General features: G+C 39.3%; 2 protein-coding genes across 2 annotated transcripts; one reads left to right on the top strand and one right to left on the bottom strand.

Moving 5' to 3' along the window:
- Window positions 1-6,967: 6,967 nt before the first annotated feature.
- Window positions 6,968-8,935, bottom strand: LOC120068919 ((21S)-21-acetoxyl-apo-melianone synthase SDR-like). Its single transcript, XM_039020558.2, has 3 exons — window positions 8,776-8,935; window positions 8,077-8,392; window positions 6,968-7,719 (listed from the first exon to the last, which is right to left on the bottom strand). The coding sequence occupies exons 1-3, from the start codon at window positions 8,808-8,810 to the stop codon at window positions 7,249-7,251; spliced, it is 822 nt and encodes a 273-aa protein (XP_038876486.1). The 5' UTR covers window positions 8,811-8,935; the 3' UTR covers window positions 6,968-7,248.
- A 1,620-nt stretch (window positions 8,936-10,555) lies between these two features.
- Window positions 10,556-11,699, top strand: LOC120068920 (uncharacterized). The gene is made up of 3 exons (XM_090307062.1): window positions 10,556-10,795; window positions 10,910-11,254; window positions 11,562-11,699. Exons 1-3 carry the CDS (start codon window positions 10,556-10,558, stop codon window positions 11,697-11,699), a joined length of 723 nt encoding a protein of 240 aa, XP_090163188.1.
- The last annotated feature ends 14,615 nt before the right edge of the window (window positions 11,700-26,314 follow it).

Raw genomic sequence — 26,314 nt, forward strand, 5'->3', positions numbered from 1 at the left:
TTCTCCATATCCGTTGTGTTCTTCAGTTTCCCAACAACTCTTATTTACTAATATTTTTAATGCAGAAGAGTTTAATGTCTAGAGCTTAAGACAAGTCAATTTGAATAATCAAATTGGAGCTCATAACCGGACCAATTAAATAATGAAACGTGGTACTTGAGAGAATCACAATAGTTTGGCAGCTGAAATTTTGACATGTGGCACTTATAAGAAACGGTCAAATCAGGATTTTGAATAAACAGTCAAAGTGAATTTTGTATGATTGTTTTTTCAGCTTATGCGATGACGATTATCCTCTCCCATTCCATATTGACCGGCCTTCCTTGTTTTATTATTATATTTATTTTTTATTATTTTCAGCCAATGAATGAGTGAAACGTGGCCAACAAGCATAATCCAAAAGTGCAAGAAAAATAAAATCCGAAAAGCACCGGCAACATTTTTTAATTTTTAGAGCTTCAATTTTTTATTTTTCATAGTTAAAGGACTAAAAAATCCTCATTCAAACTACAGTGTTACTAATTTTTTTCTTTGCATATTCTTTTTATCATACATCTTTACTTTCTCCTAAAATATTTCTCATGTTTTAAACCATCAAATCATATTGATATTTTTTTTTTCAAATATCAAAACTAAACCATTTTTTTTTCAAATATCATTTTATTTATTTGTTTTGATTGTTTTAAACCTTTTTTCAACTTATTTATGTTTTTGCATTTTGATTTTTTAATTATTTTTAAAATTTTATACAATCAAATATCAAATTTTTTAATTAATTTAAAAAATTTAGATCAAAGAGTAAAGATAGATCAACCGGGTTGAGGAAATTATGGATGTGATGATAAATTAAGAATTAGTGTTCTATTGACGACAACACCATTGTTAAGAGTTGAGGTTGACGACAGAGCCTATTTCAAAGGAGTTGAAATAGAAGAAGATAGAATTTGAGTGATCACTAGTGGCTCTGAAAGGGAAATAAATGAAGTTGGTGGAGAATGAGTCGAAGTCGAAACTGATGGTGAAGTATTGGTGATGGAGAGGGAGCCATGTCTGACGAAGTAATGGATGAAGACAAATTCAAGTTAGAGGTGTCATCACTATTGGTGGAGGAGCTGATTTCAGAGAGGAAAATGGTGGCAACTTTGGTTGGAGAAGATGTCGGTTGATGCTTAGAGCATGGCCAACCAATAATCTTTAGATGCTTATTTAATTACAGTGTAATTACGAATATTTCTTAATAAGTCAATTGCAATCTCATTTGTATGGTTGGGGTAGTTTACACTTTTATAAATTTGTTTATTTTTTATTCTTAATTCGTTTTACCATTTTTATAAATAAAATATTGATTTGCTATTTGTACAAATCAAAAGTTAAAATCGGTCATTTTTTTAATAGTTTTAGAAAAACTATTATTAAGATATAAAAGTCTAAAGGCTTACAAACCCCCAAAATCAACCACCATAAATGGGCTTGGTGAAGAGTTCCAAATCTTTGAAATGACTCAACGATTAAAGCATGACTTGCTAGATAACCTAGGAGCAAATTAAAACTTTTCTTTCTCACTAATTTGTCTATTTATAGAATTTATCACAATACCTAGAGGAGATTTTCAAATTTCTAACATTTTGGTTGAGAAAACATATTTTTATCAATTTAGTTATGCACATTTTATTTAAAACTTCAGACAACATTTGTTTTTTTTTAAGAAAAAATACTTTTTTGGTCCCTAGATTTTTAAGAATATGTACATTTGATCCTTAATGTGGCAAGATGATTTGGAAAAAATAATATTTTTTAAACTTTCCCACTTCTCTTCATCTTCTTTCTTTTCTCCTCTCTATTGTCCTCCCTTCTCCATCTCCATGTCTCTTTGTTGCCATTTTTTTCACTTGAAGAAAATGATGGAATTTGCTTATTTCTCTCATCTAATTTTTGCCTTATACTAGTAAACTTTCTAACTTCTTTTTCCTTTTCAATTATACTTCAAACACAAAATTTCTAATACATTTAAATCATTATGTCTAGAACTTTCTTAAATTACTTTCAAATACATTAACACCAAAATTAATTGGCCACGATGAAGGGGGCATCGCAGTTAACTCTGATCCCCAAATGCTCAGGTTCGACGACTAAATTCCTATCCAGCCCCAAGACTGCACAATTAGAGGTTGCATATGGGTGCATTGAGAGTCCAACGATGTTGGTGGTTGAACTGCTTGTGAACAGAATATACCCATTTTTCTCGGGTATCATCACCTTGGTTGCATACTTTACCCTCAAAATGCCCCCATCACGTCCATGTCTAACACCTTTAATATGATTCAATTATGAAGCAAGAATTTATGCTCAAAATTGTATTAATAAGTTAATTTTTGAACACCCAAAAAAATCTCAGGAGATTGTCTAAACAAAATTAGAAAGTATATGTAATCTCAATTTTCATGTAAAGAACACTCCCAACAATAATGTATAGTTGGAACTTAATTTGCTTTTAAGAGTATGAAACATTTTCAAAGCCTAAATGCATGATTGAAATTAACTCTACAAAAAAGGTTTAAGAAACTAAAAAGTCACCTTATTTGTTAAGGTATATGAAAGATTATGATCTTGACCGATTTCAAGCCAAATAGTGATTTCATGTGGTTTGTTATTTGAATTTTTAAAACTTTATATGATTTGAGATTAGATTTTACCGTTTGTTGTGTTATTTAAACTAGTAATTTTTAAATTAAAGCTATCGTATTTTAATATGTTAGGTCATATATATAAGCTATATTAATAAACCTTTTATTTTTTTTTCTCTCTCCTTTCCATTATCATCCACACAAAATTTGAATGGCCAACACACAATGACAAAACACAAAGTTTTAATCAAGTTAATTTCAAATCATTATTTCCAAATAACCCACAGGGTTGAAATCTATAAATCATAAAAAAGTAAAAAAACATTATTTTAACCCATAATGATCAATAGTGAATGGGATAGTTTAATATAGAAGTGAAAAAAAAAACCATAAAATGAAACGAGACAAACTGAGCATAAAGTATTGGAAAGGTTGGTTTGTTGTTTATCTATGAAACTTGACAATGTTGTTTAGAAAAGATCTAGTTGTTCGGATTCTTAGTTGAATCCAAAATTAAAAAATCGAACCGAATCGATCGGGTTCTTTGTTTTATATATAGAACCAATTTTGGTTCAATTTAATTTTCATTTATCTATAAATTGGGATAAAACAAATTACCTTGTCCAAGTCAGATTAATGTCCAATATGCCGCTAAACATATGGTTGATGACGTCGGCATTGCCATACATGATGTCAAGCTTCCCATGTCGGTACACGGCAGCATCCATCACATTGCTGACATCTTCTTTCGTCAATATATTGCAGTCGACATATTAAGATGTCCAAAAAAAATCCATGGATCGGGTCCGCAGGGACCTGTCCCAAATGGGACGGAGAATCCCCGAATACACGGGAAATGAAGGAGGGAGTGGGAAATATATTCCCTGACCCCGACCCGACTCCGCTCAGACTTTTGTATATAAATTATAAATTTATAATATATATATATATATCGTAGACTTTGTTAGGATAATTATGGATGTTTTAAGACTTTATTACTTTAATTCCTTAGATGTCTTAATATTTAAGATGGGATGTTGTTGAATTTTATATATTTAAGAAATTGTTAAAAATATATATTTAATTAAAATAAAAAAATTGTTAGAAAAAAATGATGGTGAGAAAATTTTCCTCGCAAAGAACCTAATTCTCGCGAAATCCCCACCCCGTTCCCCACAGAAAAATTCGTGGGGACGGAAAATGGAATATGGGGGCGGGGACGGGGATGGGGAGGGCTTCCCCATCTTCGCCCGCCCCATGGACATCTCTAGGATATAGCTTATGTCTTCACCGAGTTCGTCGACCATTTTTCAGCCGGCTTCGATCATCTTGAGATATTTTTGCATGTTGCTCATTTGGCTCAAGGCCCAATTGATTTTAATGAACTTGCTTCTATCAAATTTGAGCTCAAATAATACCAAATTAAGAAATGGGAGGAATTAGCAAAATCGAGAGGTGCCTTTTGATTTTTGTCAAAAAAATGGAAATAGTAATTTGGCAAAAGCATGTTGCGGACATGACATATATATATATATATATATTTATCTTCAAATTGTCTCTGACATGGTCGATTAACAATTTTTTCGAGTAGTGTGTAATTATTATACCGTGTATAAATTCTCAATAGAAATACATTGTAAATGGAATCGTCTAGTATGATACCGTGTATCAATTCTCAATAGAAATACAGTATAAGTATAAATGGAAACGTCGGTTATGAGACTTCAATCTAACAGATTCAAGAGATAAACGTGTCAGATTTTTCTCCAATTTTAAAATTTGAATTGACAGTTTCATATATGTTTTGATTTGATTTAACCATTTTTCGAAAATATTTAGAATTAATCAATTTTTAGTTTGTTTATCACCATTTTGATTTTAACTAATAATATATCTTTAGATTTTACATTACATTATTCGTTTTTTATTATTATAAATCTGGATTAAGACTTTTTATCCAGATTAAGATTTTACTCAATATTTTATACATATTATCATCTAACAAACTATACATTTCATTTAAATTTTATCATTTTTTAAAATTTTTTTATCACCTTTTATTCATTATCATCTTATTATATTATTATATCATTAATTTGTCTTTTTAACAAATAAATAAGTATTAACTTTTGTAATCTTGTTGTTTTTGCTATGTCTCTACAACGAGTTAAGATTCTTTTGTAAGTTTTGTGGTTGATGGAGTTATAAATAGTGTGTAATTGTTGAACCTTAAATGAAAATGGAATTATGAATACAGTGTAATTGTAAATAAACGAGTCCCTTCTTGATATTTCTCCCCGAATTATATTTGAATTTATATTTTATTATCAAATTAGATTTTACCTAACTAACTTCCGATTTATTTAAATGTTTGTTACAAATTCAATTGTATTTAAAAACTTTGCATTATTTTATACATATTATTATCAAATTAATTTGAATTTTTTTTCATATTATCGATGTTTTCAATTTTCATATAGAAACATGTAAAAATGACTTGTTGTACTTAGAAGAAACATATAAATGAGAATTAATCTTTAAATGTTTGTACTATATATATATATATATATATATATATATATATATATATATATATATATATATATATATTTCATTTTATTATCAATAATAATAATAATATTATTATTAATAATAAAATAAGATAACAGAAAATCCTAGATCTCATCTTCTTCACTTAGCCGTCTCCCAAAATCTCTTTTCCTCCTTCTCAATCTCATGTTCGTGAGCAACCCTTTCTTGAATTTCATCGTCTTGACTAGTTTTTGACGACCACCCTCGCCAGGTCACCGACCTTTTTCACTCGCACACATGTTTCATGCTTTTGTTTCTACTTTTAACATCGTTTTCAATTGTGGGATTAATAGTGTTTAAAGTTCTTTCAAGATCCTATGAGCAAGATGGTCACATGAAACAAATGAAACTTCCGACAACTGGTTTGGTGTCAAATGTAATCATATTTCCAATAGTCACATCATTCTAAAGTTGCAATTTCTTCAAATACTCACTTGCCAACAAATTTATTGGTATAATCAACTTTGCTCTTTCTCACTTTTGAGGAAGTCCATCGTTATAGACATCCATAAGTTTCTAATGACCCCCACCGCCTGGTCGTCATCTTCCCTTGCATATACACGTTCTATAGGTAGTTGGAAACGTTAAAGACCATATTGGGTGATTTTTAATTTTTGCTTCTAGAATGTTTAGATACTATATATTTGTGGTTATAAAATGTTTAGGTATAGTGTATTTGTGGCCTTCGAGTTGTTTTTGAATCTTTGCATTCTCATTTATACTTAATTTTGTTGTTTTAGGGTAGTTTTGTCATCTACTAATTAGTATTTTTTATTATATAAATTCGTTTTGCTATTTTTATAATTTTGAAATTTTTTTACCATTTTTCTAAATGAAATTTTAAATTTTGCTATTTTTCTTGTTAGCCCTACTAAATTTAGTCCATTTTCACTAAATCCAAATTTATCCAACATTGTTGCTGCTTAGTTTAACGGTCAAGGGTTTTCTTCCTTGGCCACTCAAGCTACAATCTTTGCTATCATTTCTTTTCTTTTCATTTTGTGCATGTGTTGATGTATGAAAATTAAAGTTGATCTATCACACAAAATGTGAATGTTTCACAGAAAGTCCTGACAATCATGAAAACAACAAATAATATACCAACAGCAAATATACGCAAATAACACACAGAGTAAGTGATGGGTGTATGCTATTAGTAATGTTATATTCATATACTATTTTTTTTTTAGATTATAGATATTAGCTATCATATTTTATTTGAATTATAAAATTTTAATACTTTTTGGTACTTGATTTTTTAACCTTTTTTTATGTTTGTGGCCGATATTTTTTTCTTCCAGTTTCAACATTCAATAGCCAAGTAATTATACGAGTCTTGCTTCGATTTAGCTTCGGTTTTTGGTGTTAATCATGTGAACTTTTATATGATGTTCTATCTTTGAATGTTTTTTCAATTATTGAATTGGGTTGGTGATTATGCTTTTCCCCTCAACACTTATAGGAATTGGGATGATAAATTTTTTTAAAAAAATTGTTTTAGAATAACTTTTGGTTAAGGGACGCTAACACCTTTTAAACTTTTTAAATTGCCCTTTCACTCCTTATTCTACGACATATCTAGTCATTTTAATGTTTAAATGTTACATAATAGTATAGCATATGCTCATTCTACGACATTTTTTATTTATATTTTTATGTTATAGTACAAATAAGAAACTAGAAAAAAGTCTTTCACGAAATATTAAAAGCATCACAACTACAAAATAAAATAGATCAACTTGGTGCACCAATTAGCAGCAAAAGTGATAATATCTCCCCAAAGAGGGTTAATTCTTAGAAACATCCTTGAAAGATTCTATTATTATGCTCAAACCATATAAACTAGAGTATTGAACCCTTTCTTGAAAATTATTTTATCTTATTTCCCTCTAACTCGCTTTTCTTTTTCTCTATTAACCAATCATTATTCTTCAAATCTCATTCATACACCAAATACATAAAGACTGAATAAAATACAAAGATAGTATTTGAATTCATAGTAGAGAAACAACCCTCATAAGTGTGGACATTTTCAGTCCATGAGCTTAAGAGTTTTCAGCATGGAAGGATTGATTACACTGAAGCCTCCATCGACCATCAGATTGAGGCCGCTGACATAGTTGGCATCATCGCTAGCCAAGTAGAGTGCAGCCTTGGCTATGTCGTCGGCCTTTAGGACGCGACCTTTGAGATTGGCCCAGCTAGTGACCATGGTCTCAACCATCTCCTCTTGCATTGGGTCACAGGGTCCTGCAATCCCAGTGGCGACGGCGAAGGGGGCGACGCAGTTGACTCTGATCCCATGTTGGCCGAGCTCGGCGGCTAGGTTCCTAACTAGCCCCAAGATTGCACATTTGGAGGCTGTGTATGGGTGCGTTGAGATACCAGAGATGTTGGTGGTTGCGCTGCTTGTGAATAGAATGCACCCATTCTTTTGGGGTATCATCACCTTGGCTGCATGCTTTGCCCCCCAAAATGCCCCCATCACGTTTACCCCCAACACCTTTATTATATCATTCAATTATGAAACTGAGATTATTTATTTATGCTCAAACTTATATTAATATTAATGAGTTAGTTCTTGAAGCTATTGCTATTAAATTATTCAATATGTAGAACAAGAACAATATTTCCTAGGCTGGCAAACCACCCATGAAAATCTAAATTTTATATAACTCATCTCTGTGCAGCCTTACATACTAATAAAACTGTCACGTATCTGATTTTTTTAAAAGAAAAAAATTAGATTGTTTATTTATATTTTACTTTGTAAGGAAAATGGATAATCATTGTTTTTGTAAACATCAAACTTAAAAAGTGTAGAGTATATATGAACCAAAAAGTATATTTCCCATATTACCTTGTCCAAGTCAGATTTTGTAACGTCCAATATGCTGCCAAGGGTACGGTCGATGACGCCGGCGTTGCTGTACATGATGTCGAGCTTGCCATGCCGGTCCACGGCGGCATCTACCAGATTTCTGACGTCTTCTTCCTTTGATACATCGCAATGGATATAGCTTACATCTTCACCGAGTCCGTCAGCGATTTTTTGGCCGACTTCGTCTTGGATATCGGCAATTATCACTTTCGCTCCATTTTGATGGAAAATTCGCACTGCACTGGCTCCGATCCCGCTTGCGCCCCCGGTAATGATCGCCACCTTCCCTTCCAATCTAAAAACTCCAAAATTGCACATGTTCATCGAATGGGTTATATATATAATTTAGCTAATATTTAGTGGTGCATACTAGAAAATTCCTGCTTTCATACATTAACAAAAACATCGGAAATTAGACATTATTTAGAACCCAGAAAAATTTAGAATATATTTAAACATATAGTTTGGTAATAAAAATAATATATATGTTTTGAAATTGTCGACAATCCCACGTTGAAAAAAACAAGGGGACTCACACTCCTTATAACATGGATGGGTTACTCCTCACATAGCCAATTGATTTTAAGATGGAATTCCATACTATCTAACATGGTATCAGAGTCCATAAAATCCAAACTACTATCTAGCATAAATGGGTTTTTGGCCATGGGAACTTACCTTCTAAGAGGAGTTGGAGAGCCATTGAGAGTCATTCTTGTTGAACAAGAAATGAAGGAAGCGGTGGAAGGGAGAGAGAAACAGAGAGCTTTGGATTTACTGATTTTATTTTGAAGGGTGAGATTTCATGATGCGGGTCGTTGAGATATTTAAAGGGGACACTGCTTTGTCAAACCATATCATTTTAGTCTTTTTCAAAAGATTTTTTTTTTTTTTCCAATTTAGTTGAGAAGCGCCAAATTTTCTTGTTAAGGCATTTAATTTTACGCGATCAAAATAACTTACCTACTTTTCGTTCATTAATTATTTAATTTAATTTTTTGTAGTACACAATTAAGATATGTAGATTGTAAGAGGTAGTAGCCAAGTGAGTTTAGAAACGTCATGAATGATGTATTTACTAATTCGGCCCAAGAATTTGAGTCTAAGTGATGAATACAGTCCATTTTGACTAAATCCAAATCTACCAAAAAATAAAATCCTTGGTGCAATTGAGGAGTGTAAAAATTGAATGTTGAACAAATTGATTGTTGTATCGTAGAATGACAATCCTTTAAAAGTAATTATGACACGACTTTGGTGTTAATCGTCTCACGTTGGTTGTTCATAAGGTTAACATAACATTCTTGACAAATAAAAAAAGTTGGAATTAAGAAAAAAAATCACTCGGAGAAAAATCAAAGAAGATTTGTATCTCTTTTCGAACCAAGTTTCTATCATCAATTTATAATAAATTTTGAAAACATTTCAGATATAAAATTGAGACTTGTAATGATCAAATGGTTTTAAAATATTACATATATAATCATCTATGAGATTTGTAACCATCAAAAAGTTTTTTTTAAGATCTAAATATCAAAACACGGCCACAAAATTAAGAAATATGTAATTCACATGTCATTCCCAATTGTGAAAGGAGACTTAAAAAAATTGAAAAATCGAAGCAAACCAAACTGATCCATTAGTTTGGTTAATTCAGCTTTTTAGTATAAAACTAACTTCTTCTTCTTCTTTTTTTTTTTTATTAGTTTTGGAGATGGAAAATTTCACAAAATAACCCAAAAACCTAAAACTTTTCTTCCAATGACCTCTTCCTAAAAACTTTTCTACCACCGACCGTTTACCCATGCAAAATTCCAAAATTATCCCCAAATTTAAAAAGCCTTTAGACTGTTTGGTATCCACGCACCTCTACAAATACTTTACAACGATAAGTTCCCTTTATTTCCTTCATTTCCTTCCCAAAGCATTTCTCTTCGAAGAATTTTCTCTCAAATTTTCTCCCGTTTTCTCTCCGAACTTTAGCCGAGCACTCCTCGCAGATTTCTCGTCGGTCATCTCTACGCACTTGCCACCGTCGTCGTGATATGAAAAGTATGAGACTCTTCTCCTTGAAGAGTGCATGTTAAAATTCGAGGTTTGACTATCTTGTAGGGTTTAATTGCGTATTCGTTCGTAATCGATCGTTAAGAGAATACTAAGCGATCGGATAGAGAATACTAAGCGAGCGTTTAGAGAATATTAAGCGAACGTTTAGATATTATACTAAGCGATCAAATAGAGATTACTAAGCAATCAAATAAAGAATATTAAGTGATCATTTAGATATTTATTGTGTGACCGTTTAGGTTTATATCGTGCGATCATTTAGCTATCTATTATGCGATCTTTTAGCTAATTGTTACACGATCGTTTGAGATATCTATTATGCCATCGTTTAATTTTTGTTGTGCAATTGTTTACTAATTCTTGTAATGTACATGCTTATCAAATTGGTACAATGGACGTCCCTGTTAAGAAATATTTTCCAGCTACAGTCTCTTGTCAAGTCTACAAAACTGCCTTTGTGATTAAGAATAAGTTGACAGAAGAACAAATGAGACTATATGGGAAAACGGCCTTTGGTCCCTTGTTGGATACATATCTTGTTTTAATTGGACAAACTTTGTACCACTTTCTGTTAAGGGAGGTAACGGATGTGAACCCAAACGTTATATCATTCAACATTCTAGGGAAAAAGGTAACATTCTCTTAAGACGATTTTAACTTGATAACTGAGTTGTGGCCGATTAGGGAAATAGTAGAAAGAGAAACAAGCAGTGAAAGACTGCGAGAACTCATTCTTGGTCAAAAGGACCCAAATGGAAAGAATAGTTCTTGCAAGGATGTAGAGACCGCATTTGAGAAGTTCAATTTTACTAATGGTGAAGATGTTGTCAAGGTTGCATTGGCACTATTCATTAAAACGGTGATGATTGGAAAAGATAAGAAAACTCATTTCGATGTGAATATATTTGGGACTGTTGGTGACCATGAAGTCTTTGTACATTATGATTGGTCTTCTCTCTTTTATGAACGTACATTGAATAGCATGAAGACTATCATGCGCGGGAAGAAAGAGGTATATGATTCAAAGAATGCAGAAAATGATCATCGTACCTCATATTACTGTATAAATGGATTCACATTTACATTCCAGGTATGTACTTTTGTTTCTGATTCACTTTAATATACATTAAACCTGTGTAACGTACATGTAACAAAGTTCCCATATCGTAGGTTTGGGCTTACAAAATTTTATCAACATCAAGTAAGTTCATAGCCACAAAAGTCAACAAGGTTTCAATTCCTAGAATTCTTAGATGAACTTGTTCTCGTGCTCCATCTTATAAATCATTGAGTAATAAATTTTTCCAGCAAAAAAAAGTAAGTAATCGACCACTTCTGACTTGCTCATTTGTTTATAGTTTCATGCCATTATGACTTGCTCATTTGTTTATGTACAGACTATTGTTATGTTGAGACTTGTACCTAGTGTAGAGGAGATAAAGTACAAGGAGGACCGACTGGCAAGGCTTAATGTGGTTCATGTTGTTGGAGAAAGAAGGATCGAAGGGATTTTAACATTCCATCGATACTCATAAGTTCTCTAGGGGGCACGAAGAGCATGAATCCCATGTAGATCAGCCTGTCAATGTGCAACGTATAAAGTCGGAACCACGTATGTCGATTCAGACTAACCCCCTGATGGGTAAGAGGGCACGTGACGAAACATCAAATAGATTTTAAAATATATTTTGAAAACATTTCAGATATAAAATTGAGACTTGTAATGATCAAATGGTTTTAAAATATTACATATATAATCATCTATGAGATTTGTAACCATCAAAAAGTTTTTTTTAAGATCTAAATATCAAAACACGGCCACAAAATTAAGAAATAAGTAATTCACATGGCATTCCCAATTGTGAAAGGAGACTTAAAAAAATTGAAAAATCGAAGCGAACCAAACTGAACCAAACCCAACACAAAATTAAGAAATAAGTAATTCATATGTCGGCACAACCTCCTCCCTCGCATCTACCTTAAAATGAAAGAAAATTGTGAACAAAGACGTGCATATGAACTTCGAACTAAAGAATGGTGAATTGATCAACCCAATTTCTGAAGGCTGCCCTTGGTATTTATAGACGTCTAAGGTGAACGACGGCTTCTCTCGCATGATTGTACAGATGGGACGACTTTAATTCCTGACTGATGCGCCGGATATTTGTCACCGAAAAGCTGAATGTACTTGTGATCGTTATCGACGGTCAATTTAATTTGGATTCGACTGTCATCAGCTTTCTGTCCCATCGCAATTAATTAGCCTTTCACCCAGATGCGTCCATCATGTTGCGTTGACCAAGTTGCGGCGATCCTTCTCTGGCAAATGTTTGCGAACACAATCATCGCAAAGCCTTGCGGTGAACTTTCGTTCGACTAATGATTTCCTATGATTGAAATTCTTGCATTGAGTCAATGCATATTCTACACAAAAATACAAAAAACAACTGTTCTAATGCGATGAACGCATGCGACCGCAATATTATGAAATTGATGCTTAATGGACGCAAATTAATATATTTCATCAATGCAATCCAATATTGTTTAAGAACTTAGCATTATGATAACGTGCATTTCTGCCCGTTATCACATCCCCAAAATTAAACAATGCTTGTTCTCAAGTATAAGCTAAAGATTCCTTTAGCAAGTCAACTGCAATGTTCTTTTCCTAGATTTCTCAAGGATACTTCATTCAACCTATATACCAGAATTTCCTTAAGTCTTATTCAAGTCTCTTCTTAAAATATTTCTAAGACCTAGGGACTGCAAACTTACCCTTCAAAAGGACTTTACTAAATTCTAAGACCTAGGGACTGCAAACTTACCCTTCAAAAGGACTTTACTAAATTCTGAAACATTGCATGATTTATTTCAAAAAGAAAATTTTCTACCTGGGTGTCAAATGATTTTATCCTTGCATAAATTTTTTTGTCATTGATATTTTTTTTTGACCTTGCGCTGATCAAGTGCCTTGCCTTCATTTTGGCTTGCCCCCATGGGTGTCATGCGGACATCCAACTACGAGCAATGCACTTTTTCTCAGACTAAATTCATACCTATTTAGCAGTCGAGTTGTGGTCATTTATTTATGCATTGATCCTGGTGACTTACTTTCGTTTTGATTTGCTCCCACATGTGTCATGCGGACATCCAACTACAGGTAAGTGCCTTTCACAACTTAACTCTTATCAACATGGGTTTCCCATTGCGTTGACATTGGAGTTGTTATTCTCAAAAACACCATTTTTTTTTTCAAAATAGCAAGTTCGAAAATAACTACCTCACCCCCAAATTTAAAATGCGGCAATGTCCTCATTGCCAAAAGATTGAGATAAGTCATGCGATGTTCTTAGAAAGCTTCGTAAAGAGAGTTTGAAAGAAAGCTATCAACCCCCAACTTCTAGAAATATTTTATGGGGTGACTATCTTAAGATTAAGTACGAGAGAAATAAAAGCATATTTTTCATCATTGAAATCATACTTGGCAAAGAGACAAAATGCGGTAACCTACTAAATTTATCTATGTCAAATGATTGCGGTGATCAAAGAGGATGCGGTGATAAAACTTTGAAGACTAAAATGCAATGTGGTAGTACAAAATTTGAAATAAAGATAAGGAAGAATACACCCCCAAATTTGTGCTGTCGCCCGCATTGTGTATTGATGCATCCATCTTTGCGGTGATCTCTCTTCTTTGGATTGCGGTGATGGAGTGACATAATTTTCTGCTTCGTGTAACATCTCCACAATCCTGTGCCTTAATTGTTGTAAATAAACAAAGAGAGGGTCAAATGATTTTAAACAAAACAACAAGTTTTTTTTTTTTTTTAAATAATTTTTTTTAGAGAAAGAAAGATGAGTAAGATGCAGATAGCTAAATGATAATAAAAGTGATGAAGGAATTATAGTTTAAGAATCAAACAAGGGGTATTTTGGGTTTTTTAGCTTCATGGAGGCTTTTTCTGGCTGGAATTCACCTCCGCAATATGCCTTAACTCGCTGTTCATTAACCTTAAATGTACGGCTTCCATCCTCAGTGATCAGCTCCACCGCACCATGTAGGAATATTTCTTTAATGATGAATGGTCCGGACCAGCGTGATTTTAATTTTGCCGAGAAAGCCACAGACGTGAGTTGAAGAGTAAGACCTTTTGCCCAACTTGGAGGTTCTTACCGCAGATGCGTTTTTCATGCCAGCGCTTGGTGCACTCTTTATAAATCTTCGCATTTTCATATGCGTTGATCCTCCATTCTTCTAGCTCGACCAATTGTATTTTACACGCTTCTCCTGCCTTCTCTAAATCAAAGTTCAGCTTCTTTACCGCTTACAGTGCCTTATATTCCAGCTCCAAAGGCAAATGACAAGCCTTACCAAATACCAACGCATATGGGGACATACCTATTGGTGTTTTAAATGCAGTCTGATATGCCCATAAGGCATCGTCAAGCTTTGTTGCCCAATCTATTCGCGAAGGCCTTAATACCTTCTCAAGTATCAGCTTAATTTCTCGATTAGGCACCTTGGCCTGGCCATTCGTCTGCGGATGGTATGCGGTGGCCACTTTATGGAGAATGTTGTACTTGCGCAGCAACTCCTTGATATTACGGTTGACAAAGTGGGATCCTTCATCACTTATGATAGCATGGGGAGTGCCAAAACGAGTGAAAATATGTTTCGTCAGGAACTGGAAGACTACCGCCGTATCACTTGCGGCGCATGCTATTGCCTCTACCCACTTGGAAACATAATCGATGGCTAATAAAATGTAATGTTTACCATTCGAAGGAGGGAATGGTCCCATGAAATCAATCCCCCATACGGCGAACAACTCAAGCTCCAAGATAGTGTTCATTGGCATTGCATGTTTCCATGAAATATTACCTGTGCGTTGGCACCGATCACACTTCATCGCGTAGTCCGCCGCATCCTTAAACAATGTAGGCCAAAAGAATCCACTCTGCAAAACTTTGGTTGCGGTGCGCTGCCTTCCAAAGTGCCCACCATATGGTGAGTCGTGGCATTGCGATAGTATGCGTTGTTGAGCAGCATTTGGTATGCATAATTGAAAATTTTGGTCTGCACCTTTTTTATACAGATTCGGCTCATCCCAATAATAGTGTCTACATTCATGCTTGAGCTTCTTCTATTGGTGGTAGGTGTAATCTTCAGGAAATTGCTCACAAACCAAATAATTGACTATGTCTGCATACCAGGGCAATTCTTCTATATGGAATAACTACTCATCTGGGAATACGGCACTCACCTCAGACTCATTGCGGTCAACCTTAGGATTTTCTAGTCTAGACAGGTGATCTGCAACTTGGTTCTTTGTCCCCTTCTGGTCAATTATTTCTCTTATCACATTCTTGAAGGAGGAGAACCCATCTGATCAACCTCGGCTTTGCGTCCTTCTTTGAAATTAAGTATTTGATCACCGAGTGATCAGTGTGGTTGAGTACCTTTGTTCCCAACAGATATACCCGAAATTTCTCCAACGTAAAAATTACCACCAGGAGTTCTTTCTCGTGGTGGTATAATTTGTCTGAGCAGGGTTTAATGTTTTACTCGCATATGCGATGGGATGCAAAAAAATTTTTCTCTTTTGCGCTAAAGCTGCTCCCATCGCATACCCGCTTGCGTCGCACATTATTTCAAATGGCAGTGTCTAATCCGGCGCAATTAATATGGATGCGGTAATCAACACATTTTTCAAAACTCTGAATTTGTTGAGGTAGTTGTTGTCGAACTCAAATTTTTTGTCAGCCTCTAACAACACACTCAATGGTCGTGCTATTTTAGAAAAGTCTTTGACAAATCGTCTGTAGAATCCAGCATGCCCCAAGAAGCTTCGTACAATCTTCACGCTAGTTGGAGGTGGAAGTTTTTCAATTACTTCGATTTTTTCTTTGTCCATCTCCAACCCATCCTGGGAAACCTTGTGTCCCAACACTATGCCTTCCTTCACCATGAAATGACATTTTTCCCAATTGAGCACCAGATTCGTCTCTTCGCATCTCTTCAATATCTTCTCTAAGTTGACTAGACAGACTTCATAAGTGTTCCCATAAACAGAGAAGTCGTGCATAAAGATTTCAACAGAGTCCTCGAGATAATCTGAAAAGATAGCCATCATGCACTTTGGAACGTGCTTGGCACATTGAAGAGGCCAAACGACATGCGACGAAAAGCAAAGGTCCCATATGGGCAAGTGAATGTGGTCTTGTCTTGGTCTTCTGGAGCTATCATAATCTGCTTGTACCCGACATAACCATCCAAGAAGAAGTAAAAATCATTCCCTGCTAGTCATTCTAACATTTGATCAATGAATGGCAAAAGGAAATGATCTTTCTATGTGGCCGCATTTAGCATGCGGTAGTCCATGCAAATGCTCCATTCAGTGATGGTCCTTTGTGTATTAATTCATTGTGTTCATTTGGGACTACCATCGTGCCACCTTTCTTCGGCACACACTGCACGGGGCTGACCCACGTGCTATCTGCTATAGGATAGATAATGCCCGCATCCAGCCATTTAATGATCTCCTTCTTGACGACCTCCTTCATCGCAGGGTTGAGTCTGCGTTGATGTTCAATTGTTGCTTTGTGGTCATCTTCAAGACAAATGTGGTGCATACAGTACGCAGGGCTAATTCCTCTAATGTCAGCACGCGTCCAGCCAATTGCTCGCACATGCTTCCTTAGATGCTCATCAACGCATTCTTTTGGTCTTCATTGAGCGCAGAGGAAATGATAACTGGCAGCTTCTCATTTTTCCCCAAAAATGCGTACTTTAAATGGGTTGGTAAGGTCTTTAATTCAAGTGTTGGTGGTTCCACTAGGGAAGGTTGCGTTGTTTTTCTTTCTTCTTTTTCTGTTGGCTCTACTTCTTGCTTTACGATCATTTCTTCTTCCTTGCTTGTTTTTGTTGTGATCGCATTACAGGCAGTAACAGATGCGCTAGCATTGGACACAAGTTGCCCCACGTTCAGCTGCCTAAAGATTGACAGAGACATCAAATTTATGCTGGCCCCCAGGTCACACAGGGCTTGCTCGATGTATAGTCCTCCTATAGAGCATGGTATAGTAAAGCTCCCAAGATCGCTCATCTTCGGTGGAATTATGGATTTTGAACTTTGCGTTAATGCCACCGTGGCAAATTTTCCAGCTCTTCTCTTCTTAGTTACCATATCCTTCAGAAACTTAGCGTAGGCAGGCATCTCCTCAATCGCTTCACTGAAAGGAATGTTAACATGTAATTGCTTTAACATAGATAAGAAGCGTTGGTACTGTACCTCTTCGTTTTTTTTCTTCCTTAGTTTATGCGGGAAAGGGGGTAACTGAACTTTCTCGGTCCCCATTTCAGTTGGCTTTGAGGTCGACGCAACCTCTGGTTCTACTGCATCTTTTTCTTTTTCTTCTTCTTGCGTCACCGCAATCTTAGGTTCAGCCGCAATGGAAGTTGTCCGACTATGCTCCTTCTTTTCTCCCTCCACAGTCTTCCCATTGCACAATGTCACAACCTGACATTGCTCTTTACCTGATCCCCCCGAGTTGCGTGGAAGTTCAGTTGAACTTGGCAGAGCCTCTTACGGTCTACTCTTCAGCTCACTCGCAATCTGACCCATCTGTAATTCTAAATTGCGGATGGACGTAGCCTGACTTTGAAGCACCGTTTCGTTTTTCTCTATGTATTGCTTTAATAGGCACTCCAAAGAAGAGGATTGCGGTGGTTGTGAGCTGCTTGCTTGATTGCTCGTTTGACCGTTGTTGCGTTGGAAGAATCCTGGTGGCCCTTTCTTCTACACCACGGGTTGAAAATTTTGTTGCTGGTTCTTCCAAGTAAAATTAGGGTGGTTTCTCCACCTGGGGTTGTAGGTATTCGAAAAGGGATTATTTTTTACAAAGTATACAGATTGTAGATTTTGCAGGTAATCTTCCATCGCATGCCCATCACCGTAAGTGCCACACCTTGCGATATTTTGACTGATTGCGTTGATTTTCCCGGTTTGCGGTGTTGGGCTGTTGATCACAATTCCTTGGATTAAATTCATCATTGCGGTCATTTGGTTTTTAGTGAAGCAATAACACCATTATTTGCGTCATTGTCTTTGAGTCTCAATCTCTGGTCGCTCTCTCTTCGATATTCATGGTTCTTAGATATGCGATCCAAGATATTCTTCACCTCATCATATGTTTTATCAATAGACCACCAGCGGCTGCCGCATTGGCAGTGGTCTGCGAAGCAGGATTCAAACCATGATAAAAAAATTTCATCTGGAAGCAGTCTGGCAACCCATTATGTGGACAATCCCAAACCAACCTCTTAACCTCGCCCAAGCATCGCTGAGCGATTCATCCATTTCTTGCTCAAAATTTGTGATAAGTTTCCTTCGTCTGGCATTCTTAGTAAGTACTTCTTCATAAACTTCTCCACGATCTGTTCCTAAGAAGTGATCTCTCCCGGCTCAAGAGAATATGCTCATTTCCTAGCCTGATCACAGAAAGAAAATGAGAACAACGTTAGTCGAACCTCTTCGGCAGAGATGTTCAGAAACACAAAAGTATTGCAGATTTCAATAAAGCTTCAGAGGTGAGCGTGCGGGTCTTCGCCATGCCTTCCTTCGAACTTTCCTACAGTCTGGATCATCTACAGCATCACCGGTTTCATCGGCTTCCATCGAGGGCAGGCCTCATGATTCCTGGGGAGAAATCATAGAGCTTTGGTGATGCATAGTCCCTAATGGGTCTATTGCGATCATTTGCCAACAGAATTGGAGCCATGACATTGTTATCATTTAGTGCTACATTTCTAGGCTGTTCCGCCATCTTTTCTTTATCTAACTGTGGTTGCTACCGGCGGTCTCTCAATCTTCTTCTAAACGTTCTCTCAATCTCCGGGTCGTAATTCACCAGAGATTGAAAGTCTACAAAGAAATCAGAAAAATTACAATTAGCAAACTATTTTTCCGAAGTCCCCGGCAACGGTGCCAAAAACTTGATGCTTGATTTTATGAAGTGGAAATGTGGATGCTATACATTGATGAAATTGTGTTGTGCACTCAAGTTTCCTTAGTGGAATTCAAGTGTAAATTTCACTAAGTTTCCTGGTAAGTCCAGGGTCGAACACAGGGACTTTTGAACCCCTGCTAGGTCCGATAACCGTTTAGGGCACGAAACAGGTTTGTTATTGATTGCGTTAATGAGAAAATAAACAAATGCGGAGGATTTGAGAAAAGGTAGTTGTGTAATAGATGCACTGAGTATGCGATGAACGGGTTGAGAAGATCTTTAGCTAGTATTACTTGGGAATGTGTCAGACTATGCGATCATGTTACAACCATGCACAACAAGTCATTTTCCAATGCAAATGTGATGCTCCTAAGTCTAGGACGCATGTGTTGAATGAAAAAGTGTCCATAGAGCTTATCCCTAAGTCTCTACTCTTGTCCTATGCGATGATGCAAAATGCATAAAATCAAGGTGACCGTATACAATCATATCCTATCTCTAGGATGCATGCAATCGTTGATAACAAATAGTGTTCATTCCTAAGCTCCTATCTCTTGATTATGCATTCTAATCTGGCTCTTCCGAGCCTAGATTCTAACCTAACCTTCCCAAGTCTAGATTCTGTCCTTGGACTAGCCTCCCAAGTATCTCTAATGGACGAATGAAGCATACATAATACAAGATAATCGCTTAGCATGAAGATTCCCTAGTTGTGCTAGCTAAATGCTTCTCAACCCATTCAACTGATTTAGCTACTCATGCGTAAATAACAGAGAGTGGACAGATATAAAGAGAAAATTCCATTTTTATAAATGAGTTTGAGTACAAAATAACAATGGAAGTTAAAGGTAGAGAGCCTGGTAGCAATTCCTTGCTAACCAAGGCTTTTACACTACAATCTCTAATCGGCTCTAAAGATGTTCCTGCTTCCGTAGCCGTTGGCCCTCTCTCCATCCTTGAAGCTTCTGACACTCTCTCAAGCTTACCGAAACGACCTGCCGGCATAACCTCCTCCCTCGCGTCCACCTTAAAATGAAAAAAAAAACTGTGAACAAAGATGTGTGTATGAACTTCGAACTAAAGAATGGTTAACTGATCAACCCCTTTTCAAAACGTTGCCCTTAGTATTTATAGATGTCCAAGGTGAACGGCGGCTTCTCTCTCATGATTGTACAGATGGGACGGCTTTAATTCCTGACCGATGTGTCATATATTTGTCACTGATGCATCGAATATTTGTCACTGGAAAGTTCACGCACAAAAATTGGGTCCCGGGGCACCCCTGCCAGACCTGATATTCATTTGGGGCACCAAATGACCTTCGTTCCTAAAACTGTATGTGCACGGCCTTTTCTCATCGTGCTCAATCCTTGGGTCCGTTTTCAAATTTTTACCTGCCGGAAAGTTCGCACACAAAAATTAGGCTGCAGAGCACCTTCGCCAGGCCCGATAGCCACTTGGGGCATCAAATGAGCTTCTTTCCCAAAATCGTCTGTGTGTACGGCTTTTTCTCATCATTCTAAACCCCTAGGTCCGTTTTCAGATTTTCGCCCACTGAAAAGTTCACGCACTTGGGCTCGGGCACCCCCGCCAAGCCCAATAGCCGTTTGGGGCACCAAACGAGCTCCTCCGTTCCAAAAACTGTCTACGCGCATAGCCTTTTCTCATCATTCTGAACTCCTGGGTCCATTTTCAGATTTTCGCCTACTGGAAAGTTTGCGCACAAAAATTGGGCCTTGAGGCATCCCCGCCGAGCCCGATAGCCATTTGGGCCAGCAAACGAGCTCCTCCGTTCCGAAAACCATCTGCGCGCACGACTTTTTCTCATCGTTCTGAACCACTGGGTTCGTTTTCAGAATTTCGCCTACCGAAAAGTTCACGCAAAAAAATTGGGCTCCAGGGCACCCCCATTGGGCCCAATAGCCATTTAGGCACCAAACGAGCTCCGTTCCCAAAATCTTCTGTGCACACGACTTTTTCTCATCGTTCTGAACCCATGGGTACGTTTTCAGATTTTTGCCTGCCGGAAAGTACACGAATAAAAATTGGGCCCCGTGGCGCCCCTACTGGGCCCGATAGTCGTTTAAGGCACAAAACAAGCTCTGTTCCCAAAACCGTCTACGCGCACAACTTTTTCTCATCGTTCTGAGCCCCTAGGTTCGTTTTCAGATTTTTGCCCACCGGAAAGTTTGCACACAAAAATTGGGCTCCGGCACCCTCGCCAGGCCCGATAGCCGTTTGGGGTACCAAATGAGCTCTGTGCTCAAAACTGTCTACGCGTACAAGTTTTTCTCATCGTTCTGAACCCCTGGGTCCGTTTTGAGATTTTCGCACACCCAAAAGTTCGCGCACAAAAATTGGACCCCAGGGCACCCCCGCCGGGCCCGATAGCCATTTGGAGCACCAAACGAGCTCTGTTCCCAAAATCGTGTGCGCGCATGACTTTTTCTCGTCGTTCTAAACCCCTTGGTTCGTTTTCAGATTTTCTACCGCCGAAATGTTCACAACAAAAATTGGGCCCCGATGCACCCCTGTCAGACTCGATAGCCGTTTGGGGCACCAAACGAGCTCCGTTCCCAAAATCGTCTGCACGCACGGCTTTTTCTCATCGTTCTGAACCCTTGGGTTCGTTTTCAGATTTTCGCCCGTCGAAAAATTCGCGCACAAAAATTGGGCCCCGGGGACCCCCGCTAGGCCTGATAGCCGTTTGGGGCACCAAACGAGCTTCATTCCCAAAACCATCTTCATGCACGATTTTTTCTCATTGTTTTAAACCCCTGGGTCCGTTTTCAAATTTTCGTCCGCCGGAAAATTCATGCAAAAAATTGTGCCCCAAGGAACCCCCGGCTGGCCCGATAGCCTTTTGGGGCACCAAACGAGCTCCGTTCTAAAATCGTCTGTGCGCATGGCTTTTTCTCATCATTTGAACCTCTGAGTTCGTTTTCAGAATTTCGCCCGCCGGAAAGTTCGCGCACAAGATTTGAGCCCCGGGGCACCCCCACCGATCCCGATAGCCGTTTGGGAAACCAAACGAGCTCCGTTCCAAAAACCGTCTGCGCGCACGGCTTTTTCTCATTATTCTGAACCCATGGGTCTGTTTTCAAATTTTCCCATGACATAATGTTCGCGTACAAAAATTTGACCCCATGGCACCCCCGCCGGGCCCGATAGCCTTTTGACGCACCAAATGAGCTTCGTTCCCAAAACCGTCTGTGCGCACAACGTTTTCTCATCGTTTTGAACCCCTGGGTCCGTTCTTTCCCCCGTCAGAATGTTCACGCACAAAAAATGGGCCCCGGGGCACCCCCGCCAGGCCCGATAGCCGTTTGGGGCACCAAATGAGCTTCATTCCCAAAACTGTCTGTGTGCACGTGTTTTTCTCATCGTTCTGAACCCCTGGGTCCGTTTTCAGATTGTCCTCCGCCGGAATGTTCGCGCACAAAAATTGAGCCTCGAGGCACCCCCGCCGGGCCCATAGCCGTTTGAGGCATCAAATGAGCTTCGTTCCCAAAACCGTCTGCACACATGACTTTTTCTCATTGTTCTGAACCCCTGGGTCCGTTTTCAAATTTTTGCCCGCCAGAAAGTTCGCGCACAAAAATTGGGTCCCAGGCACCCCCGCCGGGCCCGATAGCCGTTTGGGGAACCAAACGAGCTCCGTTCCAAAAACCATCTGCGCGCACGCCTTTTTCTTATCGTTCTGACCCCCTTGGTTCGTTTTCAGATTTTCGCCTGCCAAAAGTTCGCGGACAAAATTGGGCCCTAAGGCACCTCCACGGGGCTTGATAGACATTTGAGGCACCAAACTAGCTCCTTTCCCAAAATCGTCTGTGCGCACGACTTTTTCTCATTGTTCTAAACCCCAGGGTCCATTTTCAGATTTTCGCCCGTCGAAAAGTTTGACCACAAAAATTTGGCCCCAGGGCACCCCCGCTGGACCCAATAGCCGTTTTGGGCACCAAACGAGCTTCGTTCCCAAAATTGTCTGTGCGCATGACTTTTTCTCATCGTTCTGAACCCATGGGTTCGTTTTCAGATTTTCGCCTGCCGAAAAGTTCGCGCAAAAAAATTAGACACCGGGGCACCTCTGCGGGGCCCCATAGCCGTTTGGGGCACGAAACGAGCTCCGTTCAAAAACCGCTTGCATGCACGAATTTTTCTCATCGTTCTGAACCCCTGGGTCCATTTTCAGATTTTCGCCCGGCGAAAATTTTACGGACAAAATTGGGCTCTAGGACACCTCCGCGGGGCCCGATAGCCGTTTGGGGCACCAAAGGACCTTCGTTCCCCTAACCGTCTGCGCGCACGGCTTTTTCTCATCGTTCTAAACCCTGGGTTCGTTGTAAGATTTTTGCCCGCCGGAAAGTTTGCGCACAAAAATTGGGCCGTAGGCACCCCCGTAGGCCCGATAGACGTTCCGGGCACAAAATGAGCTTCGTTCCTGAAACCGTCTGTGCGCACAGATTTTTCTTATCGTTTTGAACCCCTAGATTCGTTTGTAAATTTTCGCCCGCCGGAAAGTTTACGCACAAAATTTGCACCCCGAGGAACCCCTGCCGGGCCTGATAGCCATTTAGGGCACCAAACAAGCTCCATTTCTAAAACCGTCTACGTGCACGACTTTTTCTCATCGTTCTGAACCCCTGGGTCCGTTTTCAGATTTTTGCCCGCTGGAAAGTTCGCACACAAAAATTGGGCCCCAAGGCACCCCGCCGGACCAGATAGCTGTTGGGCCACTAAACGAGCTCCATTCAAAAAATCGTTTGCGAATACGGCTTTTTCTCATCGTTCTGAACCCTTGTGTCCATTTTCATACTTTCCTCTATCGGAAAGTTCACGCAAAAAAATTGAGCCCCGAGGCACCCCCGCCAGGCCCGATAGTCGTTTGGGGCACCAAACGAGCTCCATTCCAAAAGTCGTCTGTGCGCATGACTTTTTCCCATCTTCTGAACCCCTGGGTCCATTTTTCAGATTTTCGCCCATCGGAATGTTCGTGCATAAAAATTGGGCCGCGGGGCACCCCTGCTGGGCCCGATAGCCGTTTGGGGCACGAAACGAGCTCCATTCCAAAAACCGTCTGTGCGCACGGCTTTTTTCATCGTTCTGAACCCCTGGGTCCGTTTTCTGATTTTCTCCCACCGGAAAGTTCGTGCACAAAAATTGGACCCCAGGGCACCAAAGGAGCTCCTTGCCAAAACTGTCTGCGCGCACGGCTTTTTCTCAGCATTCTGTACCCCTAGGTCCATTTTCAGATTTTTGCCCACCAGAAAGTTTGCGCACAAAAATTGGTCCCCGGGGCTCCCCGCTGGGCCCGATAGCCAATTGGGGCACCTAACGAGTTCTATTTCCAAACTGTCTGCGCGAACGACTTTTTCTCATCGTTTTGAACCCCTGGGTTCGTTTTCTGATTTTTGCCCGCCGGAATGTTCGGGGGCAAAAGTTTGACCCCGGTGCACCCCTGTCGGGCCGGATAGCCGTTTGGGGATCCAAACGAGCTCCGTTCCAAAAACTGTCTGCGCGCATGACCTTTTTGCATCGTTCCTAACCCTTTGGTCCGTTTTCAGATTTTCGCTCGTCGGAAAGTTCGCACACAAAAATTTAGCCCCGGGGCACCCCTGCCAGGCCCGATAGCAGTTTGGGCGCCAAACAAGCTCTGTTCCCAAAATCGTCTGCGCGCACGGCTTTTTCCCATCGTTCTTAACACCTGGGTTCGTTTTCAGATTTTGGCCCACTGGAAACATGGAGCACAAAAATTGGGCCCCGGAGCACCCGCTTAGCCGATAGCAGTTTGGGGCACCAAATGAGCTCCGTTCCCAAAATCGTCTTTGCACACGACTTTTTCTCATCGTTCTGAACCCCTGGGTCCGTTTTCTGATTTTCGCTCGCCAGAATGTTCGCGCACAAAAATTGGACCCCAGGGCACCCCCGCCGGACTTGATATCCGTTTGGGGCACCAAAAGATCTTCATCCCCAAAATTGACTGCGCGCCAAACTCTTTCTCATCGTTCTGAACCCCTGGGACCATTTTTAGATTTTTGCTCGTCGAAAAGTTCGACCAAACGAGCTCCGTTCCCAAAATCATCCACGTACACGGATTTTACACATCGTTCTGAACCCCTAGGTCTGTTTTAAGATTTTCGCCCGCCGGAAAGTTTGCGCACAAAAATTGGGCCCTGGGCACCCCCGTCGGGCCCGATAGCCATTTCGGGCACAAAATGAGCTTCGTTCCTGAAACCGTCTGTGCGCACGACTTTTTCTTATCGTTCGAACCCCTGGGTCCATTTGAAGATTTTCGCCCGCTGGAAAGTTAGTGCACAAAATTTGGACCCCGGTGAACCCCCGTCGGGCCTAATAACCGTTTGGGGCACCAAACGAGCTCCGTTCCCAAAACCGTCTATGTGCATGGCTTTTTCTCATCGTTTTGAACCCTGGGTCCATTTTTAGATTTTCGCCCGCTGGAAAGTTCACGCACAAAAATTGGGCCTCAAGGCACCCCCATCGGGCCCGATAGCCGTTTGAGCCACACAATGAGCTCCATTCCAGAAAACGTCTGTGAGCACGGCTTTTTCTTATCGTTCTGAACCTTGGGTCCGTTTTCATATTTTTGTCTATCAGAATGTTCACGCAAAAAAGTTGGGCCCCGGGGCACCAAACGAGCTCCATTCCCAAAACCGTCTGCTCGTACGGCTTTTTCTCATCATTCTTTACCCCTGGGTCCGTTTTCTGATTTTCACCCGTCGAAAAGTTCGCGCACAAAAATTGGACCCCGGGGCACCGCCGCGGGACCCGATAGTCGTTTGGGCATCAAACGAGACCGTTCCCAAAGCCGTCTGTGCGCACACCTTTTTCTCATCGTTTTGAACCCCTGGGTCCATTTTTAGATTTTCTCCCGCCGGAAAGTTCGCACACAAATATTGGGCCCCGAGTCACCTTTGTTTGGGGCACCGAAGGAGCTTCGTTACCAAAACCGTCTACGCGCACGACTTTTTCCCATCGTTTTTAACCCCTGGGTCCACTTTCAGATTTTCGCCCGCCGGAAAGTTGGGAGCCGGGGCACCCCCGAAGGGCCCGATAGCCGTTTGGGGCACCAAACGAGCTCCGTTCTCATCGTCCTGTACCCCTAGGTTCGTTTTTCAGATTT

The sequence above is a fragment of the Benincasa hispida genome, chromosome 11, assembly GCF_027475165.1.
Source record: "Benincasa hispida cultivar pf3 chromosome 11, pf3_genome.v1.1, whole genome shotgun sequence".
NCBI lineage: Eukaryota > Viridiplantae > Streptophyta > Magnoliopsida > Cucurbitales > Cucurbitaceae > Benincasa > Benincasa hispida.